Source organism: Salarias fasciatus, chromosome 6 (genome assembly GCF_902148845.1).
Source record: "Salarias fasciatus chromosome 6, fSalaFa1.1, whole genome shotgun sequence".
In the NCBI taxonomy this organism is placed as follows: Eukaryota; Metazoa; Chordata; class Actinopteri; order Blenniiformes; family Blenniidae; genus Salarias; species Salarias fasciatus.
The window spans coordinates 7,744,484-7,768,582 of record NC_043750.1 but is presented as its reverse complement, the minus strand read 5'-3'; the positions used below and the strand labels follow the sequence as shown (position 1 = coordinate 7,768,582).

Genomic DNA, 24,099 nt, shown 5'->3' with positions numbered 1-24,099 from the left:
TTGTGTGTTGATTACAAGTTCACAAATGATGCGATTAATCACGATTAACTGTATTCACTTGCGATTAGTTGGTGTTTTTTAATCGATTGGCAGCACTGGTTTTATGTTGAAACGTTGTGGTGTAAACAAGACCTGAGCCTAAAGAGCTGCTGCTGGGCGAGGAGCAACGTTTCGACGTCCAGGAGGATCAGAACCCGGCTCAGCAGCGCCGGCAGGAGGACTCGGACTGAACCAGAGTCCTAAAACTCCTTCGCTCCTCTCCCAGCTGCAGTCCATCCCTCAGAACGAGTCTCGTGGGTGTGTCCACGGCGAAATGAATGATTTCCTCTGTGGGGCTGATTGTCTGCAGGTGCTGCAGATTCCAAACAGCTGCCAGTCCTTGTGGGACCAAACCCAACTTCAAACTCGGCCTGTAAACAGTTTGTAACACACCGAAGAAGTCTTCCAGAGACCCGTCACATAAACCAGCAGCGGCTCTGCTGACCGCTGCGGTCAGACTCAGCAGAAAGAGGCAGAAATACTCCAGCGGAAGAGTTGTTTTCCAGAGAAATCCACCTTCTCTCTGGAAAGAAAACAGCCCAGCAGAGTTCAACAAGATGCCAATCTGGACTCATCCAGAAGGAAGCTTGTAGCTCAGGGAGGGTGGTTTACTCTTTCCAGGGTGATCCATGAAGAAGATCTACTGGGTTATGCTTTCCGCTTTGCATTGGTGACGGATTATCTTTGCATGTTTACCTCGTCGTACGGTCATCTTCAAACTGTGGGACTCACGATTTGAATCCTCATCACATAAAGTGTTCCTGAGCAAAACACCCAGGTCCAAACAAGCTAATACAAGATCATTTTACACAGTTCTCCACCTCTGGGTCTGGTTCTGCAGAAATGCTAATGCTAATGCCACCAGAACGAAGACTCCATTCTCACTTGGCTTCATCTAATCCTGTTTCATGGTTTTGCTGTAAAGGACTTTGGGTACGTTTGGTTTTTGTGAAGCGCTATAGAAATAAAATCTGATTGACAATCTCTGAAAATCGCATTAGGAATTCACAAATCTTTAGAGGAACCCCAGATGAAGATCGCAACATGTGCAGGGCTTCATGTTGTTACAGCTGTTATTAGAGCTATCGCTGATGCTACCATGAAAGCTAGCTAACTCACTGCTAAAATGAAAACTAGCATCAGCCTGAAGCCACGCTGTCAGGACGAGTCAGTAACAACATGCATGATGCAGCAGCCAAGCAGAAACCCTCAGGATGCCTCGCTGGGTTTTACACTACAAGGTTTCGTCAGAATGAGCTTCGTGTTGAGATGGGAGTCATTTTCTGGACTAATAGTTTCTCTGGATGCAGATTTAGAGAAGAGTGTTTCTGATCGGCTTCACTTCCTCATCTGTTCAAAGTGGTTCTGACGACGGACGCAGCTTCTGTTCCGTTCACGCGTACTCCATAACAAACCCATCAGTGTGTCTTGGCAGGAGGAAGCTGCGAGCTGCTCAACACTCGCTCTTACGTAAGACGACGCTGAGCTGAGGGTGAAACTGCACCGGGAAGCCGACCGCCGGTCCCGCGGACGCCAAAGACACCCCTTCAGGATGGAGTTACGTAAAAATGAATCCCAATGCCTTCATAATGGACGCAGGAGCCCGGTGAGGCCTGCTGGGGGCGCCACGCCGCACCGCTCTCCCCTCGGTGTGAATCCTGCCGAGCAGCGCCGGGCGGCGGGGACAGAGCGACACCCTCCATCGGTCACGCCGTCACCTCCAGACGCCCAGCACAAAGGAGCTGTGGAGACACACTCTTCAAGGCCAATTTCCCCGCGCAGTGGGACGGACACACACACACACACACACACACACACACACACACACACACACACACACACACACACACACACACACACACACACAGAAGACACGGAGGCAACACAGTTTATTTTAAAAATATACTTTAATACAACAGCTGCATATAAATATTAAAATATACATTATACAGGTGTACAGTTACACTCACACAAAACAAGAACAAAAAATATTAGGCTTCTATTTGTACGGCACTTCTTGTTTTTGTTTTTTTGTCTTTTGTTTTGTACTATTATCTTAAAGGTTACTTACTGACGAAGGAGTTGTACATAAAGATGTGTTAATGTGTTAACAGGTCCAGAGTATTACTGTAGTATTGGGGTTACTGGGTTATTGGAGGACAGACAGACGGGGGGGGGGGGGGGTTGCTGTACAGTATTGGACATGTGGAATGTTTGCTAGTCTCTTGGTTTGTTCTCCTTCTCCTCCCGCCGCTGTGGGAAGTCATTATTCACTCTGTCGTCTCCCCCCAGGATCTGGACGCCGGACGACTTCACCGCTTCGCTCTTAAGTCCTGCTAACGTTTACCACTGGACTGTGGTTTCCGCTCGACAGGAACGACTGACTCGGTTTTGGTTGGAGACACACATAGCGCCACGCTCCACGGTCTCTATGGTCAAAAGAGGCTCCGCCCCCTAAAGAGATGCAGCCTGCGGCGAGCTGCAGCCTCCTCCGGAAACCAGAGGACGCACAAAGCCTCTATTTTCTTCATAAAACAACATCAGAGCTGAATTTTGTCAGAAAGTCCTGCTAGCTTGAGCTTTTTCACCACAGTTAGCAGCAAACAATCTTCCCTAAACTCTCCAGCATTTTCAGCCAGAATGAAATGTGGGATTCTTTCATTTGTTCAAATTTACTGGGTGATTTAAAAAAAAAAAGAAAAAAGTTTTTGTTTTATCATTAGCTGTACACAGAAAACTGTTTTCGGCGTGTGAACGTCGGCTCTGATGCTTTCTGTCATTTACACGCCTGTGAGGCTGGTGTGAAATTACAAGCGCCAGCTACATCCCACCTGCTGGTTTCGGGTGAGATTCTTTCGTTGTCACAGATCTCTTCTTAATGCTCCTCTGATTTGGGCTTTGCAATCAGCGGGTGATGCAACGAGGCTGGCGGCAAATTACAGATCACAGAATTCTGCTTTGGTCAAGCCAGCTCGCCGTGGATTTCTTATTTGGTCATGAGCTTCAGACGAGCAATGAAAAGCAGCAGGCAAGACAACGAGGCTGGTGTCAAATTACAAGCAGGTGTTGCAATACTGTTGGGCTACGCAGTTTCAGTTTGAAGACATTTTGGTCAAGGTGGCATCAGCTCGTCATCAGGAAATACAAGCAGCACGTAGGACCATGAAGCTGGTGTCAAATTACACTGCTAAGCAGCGGCTTTGGACGAGGATTCATTTATCGGGTTACCTGCTGCAGTGATCAGAGCAGCAGTTTGGGACAAAGTGACGACTGCTCTTCGAGGATTTGGTCACGAGCCGAAAGGCGATTCAAGCAGCAGGTAAGAAGACGAGGCTGGTGTCGAATTACAAGCCCTGGATAACGCATGACAGCAGCTTTGGGGAACTGAAGCTGAGAAATCAAAATAAAAGAAAGCTTTCAAATCAAAAACCCCATAAGTCCTAGAACCGTGAGCAATTCCATGATCTCAACGAGTCTGAGCTTTGGAAAGTAATCAGGTTATAATAATGAGAGGTTTCTTTAACCGGAGCGAGAGTCAGTCACTAAAAAGCAAAGGGCGATAATCTGACACCTTGGCAGAGCCAGGCTTCCAGGTGAAAGAGCACATGAAGACGTGAGCCGCTGGAGCGCGGCGCTCTGCAGCTGTCGGAGAGCGTGACGGCGGGGCGGGGGCTGCCGGGCGTGGGGATTAAAAGGTTTGGGATGAACGACACCCCCCCCTTCCTCCGTCTAAGTGCCGTTTCCAGCGGCCTCGTCCGCCCGGAGGCCCGTCGCCTTTGAAACCAGAGACGCCTCAGTGTCTCCAACAATGTGCGCGGTGGAGCGGAGTGGGGACGGGCAGCCGGAGGTCAGCGGCGTCCCACCAGGGTCAGCTTACTGATGGGTCTATTCAGGCCCTCAACGCCTCCACAGGACCCCACCGGGACGGTGGCGGACTGCTTTTTTCCTGCCCCTGCATCGCTCTACCTCCACGACGAACAGATGGATCCCGGTCGCCTCCTCCATTTATCACCAGCAATGAAGGAGGAAACGGGAGAAACGGCTCTGCTCAGTGGCTTGACTTGCTCAAACGACTTATCATCGGGTGTAATCGTGGCTTGAATACCCACCGGGGGCATTTCTGAGCAGAGCGTCTTCAGGCAGTGCATCTTTCAACAGCCACATTTCCACTCTCAATCACAGCTGTTTTTGCTGCGTTACAAGGAAATTAAATTGAACGTTTGCAGCTGCTTTGCTTTCCGTCTGTCCACAGAGGGGGACGTAATCCTCTCAGTCATCTCTTCCTGTCGTCGTATCTTAAACTGTGTTCGCTCACACAATAATGACGCTTCTGAAATCCATAAAGGGAACTTTATACTTCCATTTTTATGTCCATCCTCACGGAGTGTTTAACTTGGATCAAGTGAGGTTTAGGTAACGACTGAGGAAGGAAGCTTCGCCGTCACACTGCTGGAAAAAACTCAGTTTAGACCAAATTAACCAGCTTCAGTGAGATGTTTCAGTTTGGAATAACTAATCAATATGTAAATGTGTAGATCTGATCATCATAGCAGTTTTTATTGAAGTTGGTTTCCCATTGGGGGGTCTGCCGCCCAATAACCTTAAACGACATCCTTCACATGGATGAAAAACAGACTTTGTTGTCAGCGTTTTACATGAAACTGCTGTGTAAACTTCTCCCATCGACACTCAGCTGTGACCAAGAGTAAAAACATCGGACATGACAGTAACGTTTCGCTGCTTCTACTAGTGAGCACTTTATTGCCAGGAGAGCATGTCCTTATTAAACTCATCTTTATTACGTTTTCCTGCTATAAAATGTGATACAAATCTTTTTTTTGGAGGTTTTCTAAATAGCAGCATTGTGCTTTGATCAAGTGTCTTGTGATGTTCTCAGAATCGTGTAGTGACGGAACGATGACCTCTGATGAACTCTGGCTCCAGCTCCACCAACCGATTATTCAACAAAACCTTCAAATCATCGTCGCCTCAACTGACCCGGGTCGAGCTTTCGGCTCAAAGATCAATCTAAACTGGAGGATTCCTTTTTCTCAGGGCCTGTCCTGCTCGCCGTGCGCCGGCAGCCCACCAGGAAGCGGCACAGATAAGAATCGCCGTCTTTCTGCTGAGTCACCCTCCATATTAGGTCAGAGCTGCCGAGCTCTCTGGAAGCTCCGCTGCGTCTCGGCCGGCTGTCACGTAAAACCGGTGAAACAAAGGAGCGGCTGACGTCTTCATGTGGCTTCGGTCCGCCCTCCTCCCCCCACTGCCCCCACACGGATCGGCCCCCTGCTTCCAGGTGCAAACAGATGTTCTGGGAAACGGCACCAGGAATGCGAGCGCGGGCGCTTCCCGCTAAAGCTCTGCGGTTCTTTCTCTGTTATTGATGTGCTGGAGATAACAAGCGCTCGGGGCTCACTGGAAGCTCGGTGACAAAGTCCTCCGCTGTTCATTGTTTGGGCGTGATTCAGGGATTCGCCGTGTTACAACAGCTTTCTCCTCAGCTCGGCTCTCTTGGCTTATAGACCAATGTACACAGCAGATGGTGTTTTTCTGTTACGTAACCGGGGAAGAAGGGAAACTACTGAGAAAGATTTGTACAAGTGGGTTAGAGGAATCGCTCCCCTGAACCCGGGAAGCGTCGGTCCCTGTGCGACGCGGCAGGTGGGTGGTCGACGGGTCGAACCCCGGAGAACCCAGCAGCTGTTCTGTGGAGTTTCCTCGGTTTTTGTTTGGCGGCACGGTGGCTGCCGGCGCCGTGACGACGTCTCACGCTGCTCGGGAGGAAGCAGGGTGCTGGAATCTGTCCACAGAGGGACACTGAGCTGAGCTTCAACAAGAAAGAGGCTGGTGATAAACTACAAGAACCTGCTACTGAATGTGGTCACCGGGCGAACGTTTCGAGGGAGAATCTGGGGTTTTTCATGGATCCATGAGGAGGGTGTAAAATAACAAGGACATGCTACTTCATGTTCGCACTGAATAGAGGTTTTGGATGATGTTTTTCCATCCAGCTGCAGGCAATGCCACAGCACATACAACAACGAGGAGGGTGTCAAATAACAAGGACTGCTACGTTTTGTCAACATATAAATGCTTAGGCTTGAACAATTCTTGGACGAAATGCCAGCTTTTCATGGGGCAAATAAAGCACGCAGCAGACAAGGCAATGAGGCTGGCGTCAAATTACCAGCCCCTGCTTCTATGTGCATTCACAAAGTGAAATAATTGAGCGGTATTCTAGTCGAATAAAGGTATTAGACAAAGTGACAGGGATGTAATTTTAGGTAATCAGCTGCAGGCAGACGAGGCTGGTGTCAAATTACAAGCGTTGGACGCTGCTTTCTGGCAGTGATGCTGGAAGTTCGAGTTTGAAGTAGACGAACTGACGACGGCTCCACAGATGTTTAAGTTCAACACTTATCAAACTCATCTGAACGTCATACTGTCTTCATTTTCCCATAAAGCCGAGGATTATCTGCCGTCGGCATCGGCGCTTAAAGCAGCGCTCCCGGCTGAGAGGCAGGAATCTTCTGTTTACACTACGGTTTTACACTCATAGCTACATTTCCCAGAATTTAAAGGCTACGGAAACTCGGCAAACCGGCCTGAACCCTTCGCAAAGCGGCAGCTTTCAGCGAGTGACCGCGAGCGGGACGTCAGGAGGTGAAGAGTTTAAGGTTAACTGCTCCCCTTCTGCGGAGGACAGGAAATGGATTTTCCATAGGAGGGAGGGAGGAAACTGTTACAGAGCAGCAGCGGCGGCGGCGGCAGCGGGGTTGGAAAGCCGCCCAGATGGGAGCTCGTCAAGGTTGAAAAACAATTGCTCAGCGAACAGCCGCTCCTCTACGTATACTTCCCAGAGATGATGTTCATAGGAACCGCTGCCAACTACTCTTTCCATGTAAGTTTAATCGGAAAGAAAAATATTTGGGTTCAGTTTTTTCTTTCGGGCTGACCGTGACCTTGAATGAGCCTGCTTCCCCCGCTCTCTCTGGAAAAGTCAAGTGAGGCCGAGCCCGGCGCAGCAGTCATGGGTGAAGTTTTACCTTCTAATAGGATTTAAGATCAGGCATAATGACACAGGTCTCTGTGACTTTCGGCTCCAGGCACTTCAGAAGGCGTCATTATGCAAACAGACTGCCTATTACAACACGGCGTGCTCGCAGGCCAAAACCCAGTCAGCAGTTTCTGCCTCATGCCCAGTTTTGCATTGCTGTTTGTTTTCTGAAAACACTTTTTCATCATAGTAGCACCGCGCTCAAACGGCCGAAACCAGCAGTCAGTCACAGAGCGCCCAGCTTGTGTTCCGTCTCTTTCGGAGGATGGGAGTCGCTTTTCAAAAGGTGCTTAGCTAGTCGCTCTTTACCACAGTGCAATTCAAAGGGTCCTAGACGTTTTCGTGTGTGTTTGTTTAATGTCCAACAATGTTTAGAGAGCGTGGACAGGTTGGTCTACAGCTCTGAGCAAAGACCACGAGAAGAAAGGCAGATTTCACGACTAACACCCACTTGGTGGGTTATGGCATCGCCAAACAACAAGATTATCAGAATAAAAACAAACAAACAAAGAAACAAACAAACAAAACAGATTGGGCCCGTGTCCACGGTGCTGTTTTTTGTCCCTGGAAAGGTGCTGTATAAAGACACATCCACGTGGCTTTTACCACGTGAGCGATGGGGATATAATGCTTTTTTTTTTCTTCCAAGCAGGAAACACAAACAGGGTTTGTGTTTAGCAGCCGTACAGAAAGAGAGAAAACATTGCATTTTCTCCAGGATTTAGGCCCCGTTTACACGACAACGTTTCAAGTGGAAACACAGTTTCTCGTTTACACGACAACGTTTTAAAAACCATGTTTGTTTAAATGGAAATGACATAAAGGCTGAAAAACGATGAAGTTAGCATGCCGGGCCACTAGTGGGTGCCGTTTTTAGTTTGGTAATGAAACCACACACACACACACACACACACACACACACACACACACACACACACACACACACACACACACACACACACACACACACACACACACACGCACACGCACAGTCTTGTATTTCTATCCTCGTGGGGACCGTCCATTGACTCCCATTCATGTCTAGCCCCTAACCCTGACCCTTACCCTAACCCTAACCCACACCACAACAAAGCCTAACCCTAAAGAAATGTTTTTGCACTTTTACTTTTTTCAGTAACAACAACATGGTCAAGAAAACACTGTTTCTCCTACTTAGGACCGGAAAAAGGTCCCCACAAGGCACGTCGTTCCACGTTTTGCTATCCTTGTGGGGACATTTGGCCCCAACAAGGATAGAAATACAAGAACGCACACGCACACGCACACGCACACACACACACACACACACACACACACACACACACACACAATACGCTACGAACAATAATAAAGGTGAGAACACGGACTCTGGTTTGGACGGAGCCAAGCGTTTCCAGAAAGTCTCGTTTCCGCCCGTCTACACGACGGCATCTGAACGCTGTGAGGTGCGTTTCCGGCGGCGCCGCTCCGGTAAGCTGTGAAAGTTTTGCGTTTTCATTTGAAATCATTGCCATGTAAACAGGGCGCTGGGTGTTTCTGCCAGAAAACGCTGACAGGGTGTCCCAAAGCGTTTGAGAGACACCGCACTGTCAAAGCTGCCATGTTGTGTTTTCACTGTGGCTTTTTGAAAAAGGCAGTGTTTTTTTGTTTTTTTTTTATATATATATTTAGCATTTTCTGGCTGAACAGACAGAAGGGGTGAAGGTGAAGAGCTCAGAGGACAGCGCTCCACTCATTGCTAGCACGTCAGGAAGTGCTGGCTTGTTTCTATGATTCCGCACTAAGAATCATATCACAACATCAGCTGGAAACTTTCTAACATCTTCACATAATCACATCGACGGCGTCCTAAACCAATGGCCTATGTTGTTTTTTTGGTCTAGGCCAGCTCTGGTACTGCTGACCACCACTGGAGGAATACTGTATTTTCCAGATTATGAGTCACACACTTTGTTGTTGTTTGATTGGTCATGTGATCTAAACATGCAGTGGTAAATACCACCTGGGACCACTGGGTGTCTCCATATGACGACAAAATTGCTGCTACAGTATCACAGAAAAACCTCCACGATTACCGTACTTCTCTGAGAGATGAGCAAAATGTCGGCAAAAAGAAAAAAAAAACTCTGATATATTGAAATGTGCAGCAGAAAACAGGAAGATTTTTCGTATTTTCTCTTCGTGACTCATTCGGTGTGACTGATAGTGGAGAAAATACGGTAAACTCCAAGGTGAGGATCACAGTGAGACTTAATTTATTTCATTTGGTTAAAAAACGCTTTCGAGTCATTTCAAAGTACAAACATTCCATATTTGGTTCTGTTTCTTAAAAAAAAAAAAACATAAGCCATTGGTTTAAGCGGACTGGAGTGATTTCTAAAAACACTCAGCGACATTCAGCCTCTTCTCCGTCTCTGTTTCACGATTTCCACCTGACCTGATGAGGGCCAGTGGCTCCTCCTTCTTCCCGTTACCAAGGTGACGGTCAGGTTGGATGTACTGAGACTGGGCGCCAGCGGCGGGAGCGAGGCGCAGCGTGGACACGGACCCCTCCACTCATCTGCTCTCTAACATCTACAAGTGTTTTTGTTTTTTTGTTTTTTTTTTTTCCTTCTTCTTCTGCTTCTCTACTTGTCGTTGCAGTTCAGGAAGTTTGCGCTACATGATCGGGTCAGGGGTTGAGGAGAGGGCTCGGGGAAGGCACTGAGGACGCTTCCCTTTTCTGGTGTCTTTTATCGTCTGTGTGGGTCAGAGCCGAGCCGCTGCAGACCGGCCGGAGGAGCCGGGACGTCCACGTCCCTCAGATCCGCGACGGTAGTGCATCTAGAAGGATCATCTTGAAAGGAAAGGTGCGGGTAAACATGACCATCAGTCACTTCTTGTGTTGTGGGGGGGGGGGGGGGGGGGGGGGGGGCGCTGGCAGTATGTGAAGCAGTGAGAGGTTTTGGTGTCCCAGTGGATATCTTTGGTCAGTTTGGATTAAGGTGCGGCTTCTTTTTATCTTTTTCAGTGGGGGGGTGGGGGGGTGGGGGGGTGGGGGGGTAATAAGGGTTGATTAAAGCTCCGAGGACTTTTTCCATCACAGGCAGGCTTCTATAAACAGCCGGTCTGGGGTCGGGACTGGAAACGCTCTGCAGGGCTTCTGCCGGAGCCCGGCCAGGATCCACAAAGACGGAAAGTCAGAGGAGACACGCCCCCTTCTTTGTTTTCCAGGCCCGGGCTCCTCCCACTTCCTTATTTTAGGACTTCCTCTATCCTCAGATGCCCCCTCGCCCTCGGCTCACTACCGGCCCCCCTGCCGACAACTACCGTCTACAAAACAGTGCAATGTCTATTCATAGGCACGATGGGATACGAGTACAGCACACGGAGGGAGAGAGGGACACTATGCACGCTCATACCCTATGTTACACTCACACACACTCGCACACACACACACACACACACGGAAAACACAGACTACACAGCAGCAGCAGCAGCAGCAGCAGCAGCAGCGGTGGCGGCCTGGTGGAGGCGGCCGCTGTTCGGAGAAGACCGGAGAGGAAGCAAGGGGGGGAGGGGCAGTTCAATACCCTTCTGTTCAGGTTCCTCCGTCCTCCTCTTCTCTCCCAGCTTCTCCGCCTCTTATTCCAAACATACAATAGTGGGGCGTCGGGAGCGGGTGGGTCGGCTCGGCTCGGCTCGGCGTTACCCCGCCGCCTGGTCTCCTCCCGGTGGGGGGTCTCGCCGCTGGCTCTGGCTGCCAGCGCTCGCTGCCAGAATCCTCTGCACAAAGTCTTTGGTCCGCCCGGCGACCAGAGGACCTGGAGGGGTCGTGGGAAACCGACGTGAGACCACAAACACTCCAGCGGCACAACAAGCCCTCACGCTGAAACACACACATCCACCGGGGGTCTGAAGGCATGCGCACGCCTTGCGGCTATATAAGAACGGTTTTCCTCGCTGGAAGAGGTGAAGCGAGCGGCGGTCTCACCGCTGGACTCCCGGAGGATGTCTTCCAGGCGCTGGGTCATCCCCCGCTCGTCCGTGTCCTCCTCCTCGCTGCTCTCCACCCGCCGCCTGATCACCTCCTTAATCCGCAGCAGAGCGCCCAGCAGGTTCTCTGTTGGGAAAAGCAGAGCGGAAGTCAGAGAACATGCTGCCGTGTCATTAAGAAAAGAGAAGGAGAAAAAACAAAAACCGGACAGGTTTTGAAATCCGTGCCAACGCAATGCTAAATCCAGCCTTCTTGAGGATCGGGGCCAGATTTCTGAAGCAGACGGCCGATTTGGATGCAGGAACAAAGAGGATGTTTGTTTTGAAGAGCCTAAAATTAGGCTTCAAGTTCAAACTGAGGGGGAAACGGGCAGCGGGGGCCGAAAGGTCGAACAGGATGAAAACTCGCCGTAGTTCTTGGTTTCCTGTAAATGTGATGAATCTCTAAGACTCATGTGAACAGTTTGCTTCACCAAACAATCCTCGTCTTTAATGAACACCATTAAACACTCCCAGTGTTGCCGTAAAGATCGACTCGGCCGTGGATTTAACGGCCGCTCCGTCCTCCTTTGGCGGCAATAACGTCAACGAGGGTCTTGGAGCAGCGGCTGATCAGAGCTGAGCAGCACTCGGGAGGCGTTCTGGACCTCTGCGCTGGACGGCTCGTTCCACAGCGGCCGGGCTGGATTCAGGTCTGGATCTGACCGGACTCATTTCCTGTTGCACCAGGATCAAGTTCAACTGAGCTTGAGTGAAGCGGAAGGGAAGCGGTTCAGATCACGGTGCAGCCAGCAGCCCAAAGCATGATGCTCCCTCCACCGTGCTCCACGGAACATCCGAAGCTCACCCGACATCAAGACAGACCAACAAACACAGATTTATTTTTTGCCTAAATGGCCTGACTAAACACCGGCCGTGTCCACTGTTCACACCCCGTCTCTTCTTCTCTTTTTAAAACCTGAACTGATGAAATTCATGTTTTTTTTTAAAGAGCCCATGATGAATGGTTTGAATGTATTTAAACCGACTACAGTCATTAGCTGTGTGTCATCTAATCCCCAACAGACTGCTGTGTGTTCACCAACAGTTGGAGGCAAAACAATCACCGACAAATAAAGGCTGGAGCAGCGAAACATTCAATCTGCCCACAAAGTGCCAGAAGAAGTCCCAGATCTCACTGCGTTCCATCAGTGTCCATTCACTGATGGAAGCTTATTTACACTTTGTGCTTACTGCACGAATATGATTGTGTGGAAACTCTCTCCTAGAACACAGAACTGATATCGGATCAAATAAAATGGTCGTAGTTCACCTCATGTTCAGTTCTGAGGAGTTCCTCTGACGGAGGCTCCTCCTCCTCCTCGCAGGTCATGTGACCTGACAGCGCCGTGCAGCCCTCCTGCCAGCGTACATTATTCTCCAAACTGATGAGAATCCGCTTTTGTCCGGCCTTTGTCTCAGCAGGGAGTGTGTGTGTGGGCGGCGGACCACAGGGGGTCTGACCACCCCCCTTCTGACACACACACACACACACACACACACACACACACACACACACACACACACACACACACACAGAGGCCTGGCACGGCTCCAAGCGTCCGCTTTCTGGAAGTTTGGTGCTGAATGTGAAAACGTGTTTTGTGTGGATGTAAAGTCCGGCGAAGCAGAGCAGCATGGAGGACGGGCCGGCGGGTCGGCGCGGCGGAGAGGGAGTCACAGGAGGAAGCAGGGGAATGTGTGAGGTTGAGCCTTGTGTGTCTTGGAGCTCTGCCAAAAGGACAAAAAAGTTGCGGGGAGCCACAAGTAAAGCCTCGGCGCTGAAACGCCGGGCCAGGAGCAGGAATGACTGGAATGCTGAAAAATTCGGAGAAGAAAGGGACAAAAGGCAGTTGGATGCTGGGGAGGCGGGAATGCAAAGAGGCTGAACCAGAGAGGAGGAGGAGGAGGAGGAGGGAGGGGAAAGCCTTGGCAGGGTGGAGGTGTTGATTGTCGGCGTGAAGGTGAAGCCACACCCCCCCAGCTTCCCCTGGATCGCAGCGCTCGCCGCTGCTCGGCGGTCCGCTGGCTGCTTCCCACAGTCGTCTGAGTCCTTAAACACAGCATCTTCCAGTCTGCTCCCTCGCTCAGGTCCTGTGATTTGTGCTTTATTTTCGAAACCCAGCGGTGCTTGGAAAGAGTCGGCTCCACCGCTCTTCCACCGATTCAATTAAAAAATCATTAAATTCCCGACGAAACGGGACTGAAGCAGGAAATCTCTGATATTCCCGAGGAAGAGCTGAACGTCCTGATGAATGACCTGGTTCTCAGCCGCTGTGGAGAATCAGGCAACATCCAGACCCCAAAAACTCCCCTTTCTATCCAACACAAACACCCAGAAGGACCGAGAGAAACCACCGCTCCACAGCTCCCCCTTCCCTTCACCCGTCCTGCTCTTTTTCTGTCGGGAGCAGAAACACACTGCTGAACGCAGACAGGCGCGTTATGAAGATACGCAGCTTCCCTCATCATGGAAACGACCACTACGGTTGGATTGTGATAATCTGCGGTTTAATCATCCGCTGTTGGCGTCTCATCCTCGCTTCAGCTCCTTCGCTTCATGAATAAATGATTTCTTCAGCGCCGTGCGTTCCTCCACCAAAAGCTACACGTCTCCGACGAGGCAGACTCCAAAAAGCTTAATGCGTGTAATTTGACACCAGCCTCAGTCTCCTTATGACCATTTGAGGGCTGGTGTCAGCCCGCTCTCTCAGAGCAGGTGATTAAACACACTCTGGCGTCATTAGAAGACTCGAGGCAGCCGCTGATGCCGAACAACGAACTGCGAATGCTGCCGCTGTCGTCACTTCTCCGGTACTGACCGTACTCCTGGTTCAGCCCCCACAGCTTGATCTTGTTGGCCTCGTGCTGGGCCTTCTTCTTCAGCCGGCAGGCCCTGAAAAACACAAGAAAATAAAATGCCGTCACTCTCGGCAACAGGAAACCCCGCTCTGATATTCCCGTTGATCTCGGCGTGATCTTGTTACTGCGGCTGCTGGCTCGCAGCGCGAGCAGCTGGAGAGCGACGAGCGGAGGAGGAGGAGGGGGGAGGAGGGGGGGCTTTTCCGAAAGTGAGACTGCAGATCGACAGAGAAACATCACTGAGGCACCATTTGACACTGCGACTCGGGGAGGACGCGGCCTGTCGGGCGTCGCAGCGTTCGGCGTGGAGAGGGAAAAGGGAATAACGCGATCAATGCCTGTTAAATATTAACGCCTCTCGCTGGGACTTCCTCTCCTCCCGCAGCTGCGAATCAGACGCACCAAACTCAAGGAAACTAAACGCTGCAGGTCGGTGGTGCTCCGCTGGCGTCTCAGCCAGGATTTAACGTTTCTGTTTCTATCGACTGCAGGAGCCGGGAAGACAAGGAGGACGTTCAGATGCAGCACACAGGTTCTCAGACTTGAAAATGCGATTAGAGATACAGCGGTGTTGAAGCAGGCCCTGCGCTCGATGCCGATCCAGAAATAGCCCCGTGGAAGTCGTGCTTTTCAGAGTGATGGATTACCCACAGCTGCAAATTGATTTAATTGAATGAAAAGCAGCCAGGGGCCGCCTGAGAGGTGAAAGTCGAGAGCGCCGGTTTGGCAGGAGGCCGCGGCCGCTCGTCCTGAACGCCTGGAAACAGCCGTCTGCATGATTCCCCTCTGCTCAATCATTCATTCATCAAGTTTGGTTTTGACAAAAAGTTGCACCCTGGGAGTCGCTTTCAAAACGTTGCATTTTCAGATACAAAACACAACAGAAGACTCCCGTTTCCAGTTTCGATCGACTCGCTTTAGCGAGTTTTTCCTTGCTTGAACTGCATGTTCAACCTTTTCAGATTTTAATTGTATTTATTGTGTTTTTTATCTCCAGAGCTGCAGATCAGAAGTGAGCCAATGAAAAAGCCCCGACTGTGTACTCTCCTGTAGGAAAGGGCTGCTTCCTCTCCTGGGTATCGATTAACTATCAAAGAATTCAGTCCAGGCAGCCATCATTGTCTAAAGATCAGCCAGGACAGATTTTAACATTTACGGCGTTTTCGCTCTGCTTGACTCACCGAGCAGCACAAAGGGAAAAAACACAGGCCTGAAGTGAGCAGGCTCTTTCATTCAGAACAATTTACGATTTAAAGAAACTGTGGAGAGAAAGAGGCTCGTCCTTCATCAGCTGTCTGAAGGAACTGTTCACCGTTAAAATACTGAATGGATCGAAATACGGACAACACTGAAGAGGAACGATGTTTAAAGCGCCGAAACTACAATTATTTTACTGGAAATACTTTTCATTTAGTCTCAACTGAAATGTTTGTTTATTGAAAGGAGGAATTTGGCGCCGTTCACAAAACGTTGTCGGGAGAGTTAAAACCTATGTTGTGTTTGAGGTTTCCGTTTCCATGACAACGGGAAGAACGTCTCAGGTAGAACGCTGTGACAACGCTCCGACTCCACCGTCATGTAAACAGGTGAAAACGCAACTTTCTGGAAATGCTCGGCCGCCATTTCCGTGTCGACGGTGGAAACGCTGCCCTTGAGCAAACGCCGTGGCGCACGGCTCCGCTGCATATGGCGGAGCAGAACCGTGTCTCCGCCGTCGTGACATAAATGTGAAAGATTTCTGAAAGGAAAACACAAACAGGAGGCGTTTTGTCGACGAGGCCTGAGTAAACAGAGCGGCTCGGAGGGGGAAAGCTCACAGGAATGGCTTTGTTTGCCGGAGCGCTGGCTTCGGTTCAGTGCAGCCGCAGACGAACATGTCCGTCTCTGCAGAGGATTCCAAAGCGACGGAAAGCCCCCGGGCTCGCCGGCGTCTCAGACACAACCCCGTCCATTGAGGGGTGTTCACGGCCGACCTGCCGGGGAGCCGAGCGCCGCCGGCAGGTCGTCTCAGACGTGGAGAGGACAGAAGGTCCGGAGGCGGTCGGAGTAATCCCACGGCTCAGCCGGACCCGGGCCCAAACGTGACCGCACAAAAGAGGAAGAGTCTTTACAGAAGGAATTCCTGCATATCCAATGAAAGCATGAACTCAGTCACACTACAGTAAACTTCCTCTCCTCCGCCGGCTTCGGTCTGCTCGCTCCCGCTTTCATCTGCCTGCCAGCTTTCTAATGGATGGTGTGTTTGTGTCGTGTTTAATATATGTTTGGAATAACAAGATATTCCCAGAGTCCCCCTCCTCTTTAAACTGCCTGTAATAATGTCCTGAAACCCCCCCCCTCCCCTCCCCCCTCCGCCTCCTCCACAGATGAACTCTCCGTGACCCATCCGTCTCTCTTCATCTCGCTCCTCAATCCTGCCTGATTTCCTCCCATTCACCTTTCATCCTGCTTCCCGCCGCCGCCGCTCTGCCTCTCTGGTTTTCCCTCCGTCTGCCGCTCGCTCGCTCGCTCGCCCCGTCACCGCTGCGTCCGAGGCAACCTCCTTCGAGAGAGCCGATCGACCGCCTCAAAGCCCCAGTCGCTCCGAGGGACCGTCCCTCACGTCTTTAAGAGGCAGACGTGTGAGAAGCGGCTGCGTTCTGACGGCTTCCTCCGTACTAAATCCTTCCTGACGTGTCGAAACAAAAATGCGGGGCGCTGTAAACACCACCGATTCCCCGTCAGAAGCATTTAATGTATTCTGTAAACTGTATACAGAAACATGTTTCTCACTGCAATCCGCTCAAAATTTACCTTCAAAAGTTCAACCAGACCACAACATCTTCAACATCTATCATCCATGAGGCCGCTTTTCATACATTCCTGCTTTCTTCCTGTTTCTTTCATGGTGACATGAAAAAGTAGAGGATTTTCGGGACAACACTGCTTCTTTAACTGTGTTTCAGCAAGCTGTGACTTATATTGGGAATCAGTATCTACTGACGGCACTTTTTTGAAGGACGAGAACAAGAACAGTGTTAACCTTCAGCTCCTCGGCAGTACCGATAACTCCTTCGCTCGTCCCCTGACTTATCTGCCTGCTGTGGACGTTAACACTGACCGGGTCGTATCAACCCGACACCGGTGCATTTCCACCGAGCTCCTTCCATATCAGAGCACGGAGGTCTGTACCGCCTGGAGCCACGAGGCATCTCTGACAGCAGAACGCTGCTGACGGGCCGCAGGAAAACCTCCAGAGTTCAGTTCAGAGTTCCGAACAGTTCAGAATCCTCCAGGATTCACCTTCTCCGTCAGCGATAAAACGCTCTGAAAGGCTGAAGCCACTCCGGAGGTTCCGCCGTCTCACCTGGACGCCAGCTTGTTCTTCTCCTTGCGGGATCGGGCTCGCGCCACGGCGGGCAGCTCGTTGACGGGACCCATGCCGTCGATGGCGGCGTTGAGCTTCTGCAGCTGCTCCCCGATGTTGTGGAGCTTCTGAGGGTTGGGCGTCAGGTCGCTGGCGTCGGTTTTGCGAGCTTTGCGGCGCCCTTTTTTCCCTGAACAAGAGACAGTGAGATGAAGCGGACTGATCTCGAACTTCCTGTCAGCAACCTCAGAGTCCAAACTGAGAGATTCTAACAGAATCTAATTACACCTAAAATCAAAGAAAGGAGAACAAAAACAACTCATCAGCAAATGTCTTTGGCTTTTAGGAGAAAAAAAGTGCTGAAAAAACCGGTTCCTGTCACCGCCGGAGTAAAGGGACGAGAGAAAGAGCACTGTTCTGTCAATGAATGAAGATATTAACATCGTCTGCATAAGTGTTTGTATCAGGAGAACACACCCTACGCAGGAATTCTCTCTCAAATTCAACACTTATGCAGATGATGGCCATGTTTCTGTTCTTTTAAGTAACAGTGCTCTTTCGCTTGGCCCCGTCAGCATCTGTCACGACGAACGGAATATTGACTTTGAAGTTTTTGATCAGGTTTTCTTGATTCTCGTGTTTCTGACAGCTGTTCTTCGAGATAATGTTGAACTATTGAATTAGATTAGATCCATTTCCAACTGAAAATGTTCCTCTTTCTTTAAATAACTGCATTCCAATCTCCACATTCTCCATGCCAGATTTCAACAACTTTTATGATCAAGCTAGTCATTTTTATGATTTTCCACTAAATAAAATCTGCCTGGAGCCACAAAACATGTAAACTATCAGAAATGAATTAAAACCATCTAAAAGAAGCAGATGTCCAAATGAAAACTGAGGTTGGATTCATGAGGTGTTGTTGATACAAATTAAATATATTTCATTATATTTTCAGCTTTTTGAGCTATTTTGAAAGATTTTTCTTCATGGATTTTCATGCTTGATTTTTATTATTATTATTTTTTTTATTTTCGTCTCTTTGGTCACTCATAGCTGCCGTGTTTCCTCACGTTAGAGCACTTTTAGCCCTGCTATCGTTTTTTCCCTTTCTTTCCCTCTATACCAACCTTTTCAGTCACTTTGTTCCATTTCTCCTGTGTTGTTGACTATGAGTAGTTTGCGCCGTGATATTCATTTGAATCAATTCCAGCTATCCTGGCTCCTTCAGCTGTTTTACCTTCTTTATCTGTTTTCAGCTCAGAGTTTTGACTATTTCTGAAAATCCGAAATGTCGAGGACAGCAAAGCTCCAGATGACGGGTGAAATGCGTTTGCATGTAAGCGTGTATGAAGCGGTCACTTCCTCAGATTGAGATTATTCTGTTCATTTTAATGTCCCAGCGACGGTCAATCTGAGGAATCCTGTGCAGCCTCAGCGGTAACCAGACCAGGCCTGCTGCCCTCGTTGTTTTGTCTGTCCTTCACTTGGAGCCTTTTATCTAATCAACACGATGTGGAAAGCAAAGTTTGCCACATCTGAAGGAGGGAATGTGCCACAGACCGAGCCGCTGCTCCGTCCAGACAAAGCCTGAGTTTTCTCAGATAAGTCAGACGTCTGCCGTCCGTCCCCAGTGCCTATCCAAACCGCTCCCCAAAGACTCCGTTCAGGAAACAAGAGGCAAACAAGCAAAGGTCAGGCTCAAAGTTTTTCATGCTTCGAGCGAATTGGTGCCTCTGTTTGTGGTTCTCCGTCCACATGAACACACTCACCAGTCTGATCGTATCAGTGATAATAAACTACTCCCACGAACGTCAGAGATGGATGTGTGTGTCTGGACGAGTGTTGCTGCAGCTGTGCCCGCCGTTTGATTCTGAACCTCTAAAATTCACATTTTGACATGAAAGTGGTATGTAGGGCACACGCCCGAGGGTCCCGGTCTGATTCCAGTCACATGAGAGGGAAAATGGGACGCGGCGCCGGGCTGCAGCGAGCGCGCCGCTTTGAAGCCTCCCGCCGCCGGAACGCACTCGGCTCGCTTCCTGCTTCACCCCCACCATTTCACATCCGACGGAGGCCGTTCCGGCGGCGCGCTCACCCTCTCGGCGGTACAGCGTGCTGGGCAGGGTGCTGGAGCTCCACGACAGGGACCAGTGCACGTCGCCGCCCAGCTTCTTCTTCGCGGCCGACTCCCGGGACCGCCGGTACTCCCAGAAGCAGCGCCGCTTGGACGGACGCTCGCCGGGCTGCCTGGCCGGCTCCGCCTCCACCTCTGCTTTCAGAAACACACACAAACACACACAGAGAAGGGAAAAAAAACAGAAGTGAACCTGACTCTCAGTGTGAAAGGAACTCAAGCTGCGTTGATTCTGCTGGTTTTGTGATCAGCGCTGATGTTAAACCGTCCATTTTGATCATCTGTCACGTCGGGAGACGATGGCTTCATCTCGGATTGAGAAAACTCAGGAAGATCAGGCAGCAGTCATGTCTGCATACGACTCCTGGTCTCCTCTCATTCCACACTATGCAGCGCTTCACGTTGCTCACGCTGGTCCACGTTTCTGCCCGTTTCTCCTTTGGTGGCGAAGAATGAAATCAGTTGTAATGTGGTGCAGACGGTGCGCCAGAATCAGCTGATGAAATCAGCCACGTGCTCGTCGGAGGGCGAGGAGGTGGGCTGGCGAGACGGCCGGCCGACGGCTGAACCCTCAGCACTACCGCCAGGTACTAACGCTTCGGTTTGCCTGCTGAGAAATCGCACTGCGAGCCCTAATCCACGAACACACAACCTGCACGTCCCCAAGACAAAGCCGCCGCCGCCGCCACAGGCCCGAAGCGCACGCCGGCTGGCACACGCACGTGCACGGATCAGGAGATCAGCCCGAGGCGAGCGCCGCCGCCGATAACGGAGCCATAAATAATAGAAGAAGCTCAGAGGAGAGAGAGAGAGAGCGAGCGAGAGACACCGGGAACGCCACACAGCGGAGAGTGATGGCTGGGCACGGAACACACACACACACACACACACACACACACACACACACACACACACACACACACACACACACACACACACACACACACACACACACACACACACACACACACAGAGGTTATGTAACATGTTCTCCTGTCTGGTCTGCAGCCTCATAACCCTCCATCCTTTCATCTCAACATGAAGCGTAATAAAGAACTTTTTTCAATACATCAAAGCCAGTATCAGAATAATTTTGGCCTTTTTCGATGTAATAAAACCATCTGAGTCATTGTCATAATAACATTTTGCCAATAATCTAGTAAGTTTTGACATAAATCAGGATCATAAATAACTCCTGCAGTGTAAACTGTAATAATTAAACATAAACATTACTTGGAAATAAATGCAGCTTTTGTGCAGTTTGTGTATCAAAAGTCGTCACAGTGGACGGGATATTCATAATAATTCATTCTATTATCGCTTTCCTGTATTGACAGTGCCTCATTATTATATTATCGTTTATTTCTACAATGAGTTTTTCGCCGTGCTCAATGTGTCTGAACTTTAAACAGGCTTTTAACTTTAAAATGTCAAAATTTCCATGGCTGCGACCTGCTTTCTGTGTGTCGCCGTATTGTCAGTGTGCGAACAGATTGAGGCGCCTGCGGCATTAATACCTGGCGAACACACACACACACACACACACACACACACACACACACACACACCCACACCCACCCCTGTCCAGTCTCACAGACAGCTCTGCGGCCGTCCTGCAGACTGGGTGAGACAGAAACCAGGCAGCAGCATCACAATGGAGAGCCACAATGGCGTCCTGAAATCTGAGCCACAGCCGGCGTCTGGGGCCGAGCCGGCCGCCGAGCAGCGCCGCCTCTCCATTACCTCGCAGAGATTTGCTGATGATTGGACCGGTGTCCTCCGCTCTGCTCTGCTCTGCTCGGCAGCAGCAGCCTTCACGGTTTCACCCGTGTTCGGTTTATTATTGAAGGATTAGGCGGCTCCGAGGCGCTAATGGTTTCATTACGGCGTTTTATTAACCGTGCCAGGAACGCCGCCGCTCCGAAAGTCATTAAGCACAGGTTAGATGAGTTAAAAACATTTTTTTTCCTTCACATCACCTTAAAACTGACAGGATCCTCCATCCACTGCTGCTTCACAGATACATTCAGACCGAAAAGCTGCATTTCAGAGCTAAAGGTGACGTTAAGAAGCTGTCTGCGTCGTGAGTGCGGCCCTGCGCCGGCGGCGTTCTGGCCATGCACACCACAGAACAGGGGTGCGACTGTGAGCCGGTGTCTCCACTGATCTGGTAAAGCCGTCCACGCCGGGTTTTCTGAGCCTGAACATCTAAACAAACAGCTGCAGTGAAACCAAAGTAGATGTGGCCCGTGGGCCAAAACCAGCCAGCGAGAGGGTCCAATCCTGCCCACCAAACCAGGGAGCCAGGGCCTTGTAAAAATTTCAAAGGAACACTGACTTTGGAAACAAATTCCTTCAGAGGAGGGACGGAACAGAACGCTGAGACGTCGGAGGTGCTGCCATGAAAGATGAAAAATAGTTTAAAAAAAACACTCCGACTCGGTCTCCATGGAAACGGGGGAAAACAACTTTCCGAAAACGTTCGGTGTTGCCTGACAAGACCTTAACTCTGCATTATTTTCAGAGCTCAGAAGTACACAGATCGTCTCACCACGACTCTCAGAAGCAAAACCAGCCGGAATCATCAAAACATTCTAAAAAACATTTGAACTAAGTGCTCTCTACTTGTGGAGTCTGTGCACAGGTCTACAATGTCATATTTAAGTGTATATTTTTCAAACAGTTGAAGATATTTGGTTGACCGTTTAGGATAAAATCAATGTAGAACAGAATAGAACAGAATAGAATAGAACAGAATAGAATAGAATGCTGTATCAATCCCTGCACCGATATCAATACCAGTATCAGTTATTGGTTCAATATCAGAACGATGTCGCTCATTAGTTCAGTGCTCAGTGGCTTCAGGAGGACGGGCCTCAGAGCCATGCTACATGCTACATGCTACATGCTACATGCTGAATAGCTTCAGGACTCACACACCAGCGATGCTACATGCTAACCATGATAAAAGCCAGACTGACACACTCTTCAGCAGCGAGTTGGAGTGTGTGGCGGCACACGGCGGCTCGGTCCCTAGATCTGGACTCAGCAGCGTCCTGAAGCCTTCCAGGCTGTTGGAGGTGCGCGGCGTTGACGCAGTGGACATATTTTTTCTAAAACTCCCAGCTTTCATGTGTTTTCAGCATAAGGAGCATAAATCAGGCCAAATGGCATCGTATCGGTACTCGGTATCAACAAGGAGCTGAAGCTTAGTACTCGTCACTTCTATCAGTAATTAAACATTTCTGGAATAATGTCTCCATCAGAGCTTCATTATTTTTTATTATAGATCCACACAATCAGAATATATTTATAATTAATGAGCATCTTAGCAATCAGTACGTGCTGATTATTATTAATTACATAGTTTGAATATGTTTACATGAGCTGATCGTTGTGTTATTATAGGTTCATCATGACGTGGCGGCTGAAGCTCTCATTATTTTGACACAGAGTGAAGGGATTTCATAAGCCGAACTTCAGAAGAATAGATTTTTCTTATACTCTTAATTGTCAGCAAATAAATTCCGCTGCTCAATCAAAGCCTCTCTTCTCTGTGATACGCTGTTTTTTTCCTAAACTTCTTACTCACAAAAAAGCTTCAATCCAGAGCAAGTGCGAGTACATCATGTGCAAATATTAGATATTATTAGCTCCATCATTTATCACCATCACGCATATTTTTGCACATCTAAGGGAGGCAATTACTCTTTGAGTCACAGACAGATTACAGAAATATTTTTAGACGATGGAGCCAATTATTTCAGCTCACGAGCAACAAGCTCGCTGCATCCCGTGTTCACGGTTGGTTACATTTTTATTATTAGTATTTATTATTATCAGGGGTTATTAAATATGCCACAGCGTGAGTGTGGAAATGCTCAGTAATCAAACGTCCCGATTCCTCCCTATTTAAAGCCTCACACACACGGTTGGTGCAAATATGGTAGAAAATGTCATTTAAGTGGCCAAAAAATAAAAAACTCAACACATAAGTGACATTGAGGAGACATTAAGGCCACTTTTACACCGTGTTTCAAGTGAAAACACGTCCGTTTTTTAAATCAAGACAAATGGTCACAATAATATGGTTGTTATCACTAGTAAATCACTTTTTCAATGCGTGACTCTTATGGTTCATGGTTTTAACCCATGTAGCACTTTTTCACTGTTCGAGTGATCGCCGTCGGCACTTCACACTGCGAGTCACATTCACCCATTCATACACACATTCACACTCCATGGAGCAGTTTGGCTCAAGGACACTCTGACAGGCAGAAAGACAGAGAATAGAACCCACAACAAGCTGATCAACTTCACCAACTGAGACGCTGCTGATTTACTGAACAGACGTTTTGATGCCATGTTTTAATTCATGTGATCATTTACTCTGAGTTTCAGGTAAACTCAGCAGCTAATCAGCGAGGTCAGGTTTTTATCACAGGACTGTTTGAAAAGTAAAAACCTCTTTGTTCCTCGGCCTCCAGGCCAACTCTGACCACGACTACAAAACCAGATGGAGAACTGCACTGTGGGAAACGGTTCCTGCTTGTTGGGGTGGTCTTAGCAGGTCTCTTCATTAGCATCAAAACACACACGTTCCCTTTAGAGAGCTGAAGGAGGCGTCTTCTCAAACTCTGA

General features: G+C 49.4%; 1 protein-coding gene across 9 annotated transcripts in view; it reads right to left on the bottom strand.

The window, feature by feature from the left end:
- Positions 1 to 1,777: 1,777 nt before the first annotated feature.
- LOC115390166 (CREB3 regulatory factor-like) overlaps positions 1,778 to 24,099 on the bottom strand; it is a 33,614-nt gene continuing 11,292 nt past the window's right edge. For 7 of the 9 annotated variants that reach the window (XM_030093927.1, XM_030093933.1, XM_030093931.1 and 4 more), the window contains 5 exons: positions 19,420 to 19,593; positions 17,322 to 17,511; positions 13,936 to 14,009; positions 11,073 to 11,201; positions 8,682 to 10,902 (listed from right to left, as the gene is read on the bottom strand). In XM_030093927.1, the coding sequence (XP_029949787.1) occupies positions 10,787 to 10,902; positions 11,073 to 11,201; positions 13,936 to 14,009; positions 17,322 to 17,511; positions 19,420 to 19,593 (683 nt within the window). In that variant the 3' untranslated portion in view covers positions 8,682 to 10,786. Of the gene's footprint in view, positions 1,797 to 8,681; positions 10,903 to 11,072; positions 11,202 to 13,935; positions 14,010 to 17,321; positions 17,512 to 19,419; positions 19,594 to 24,099 lie in introns of those variants that run through there. The other 2 variants (XR_003931652.1, XR_003931651.1) reach the window with 2 other exon arrangements.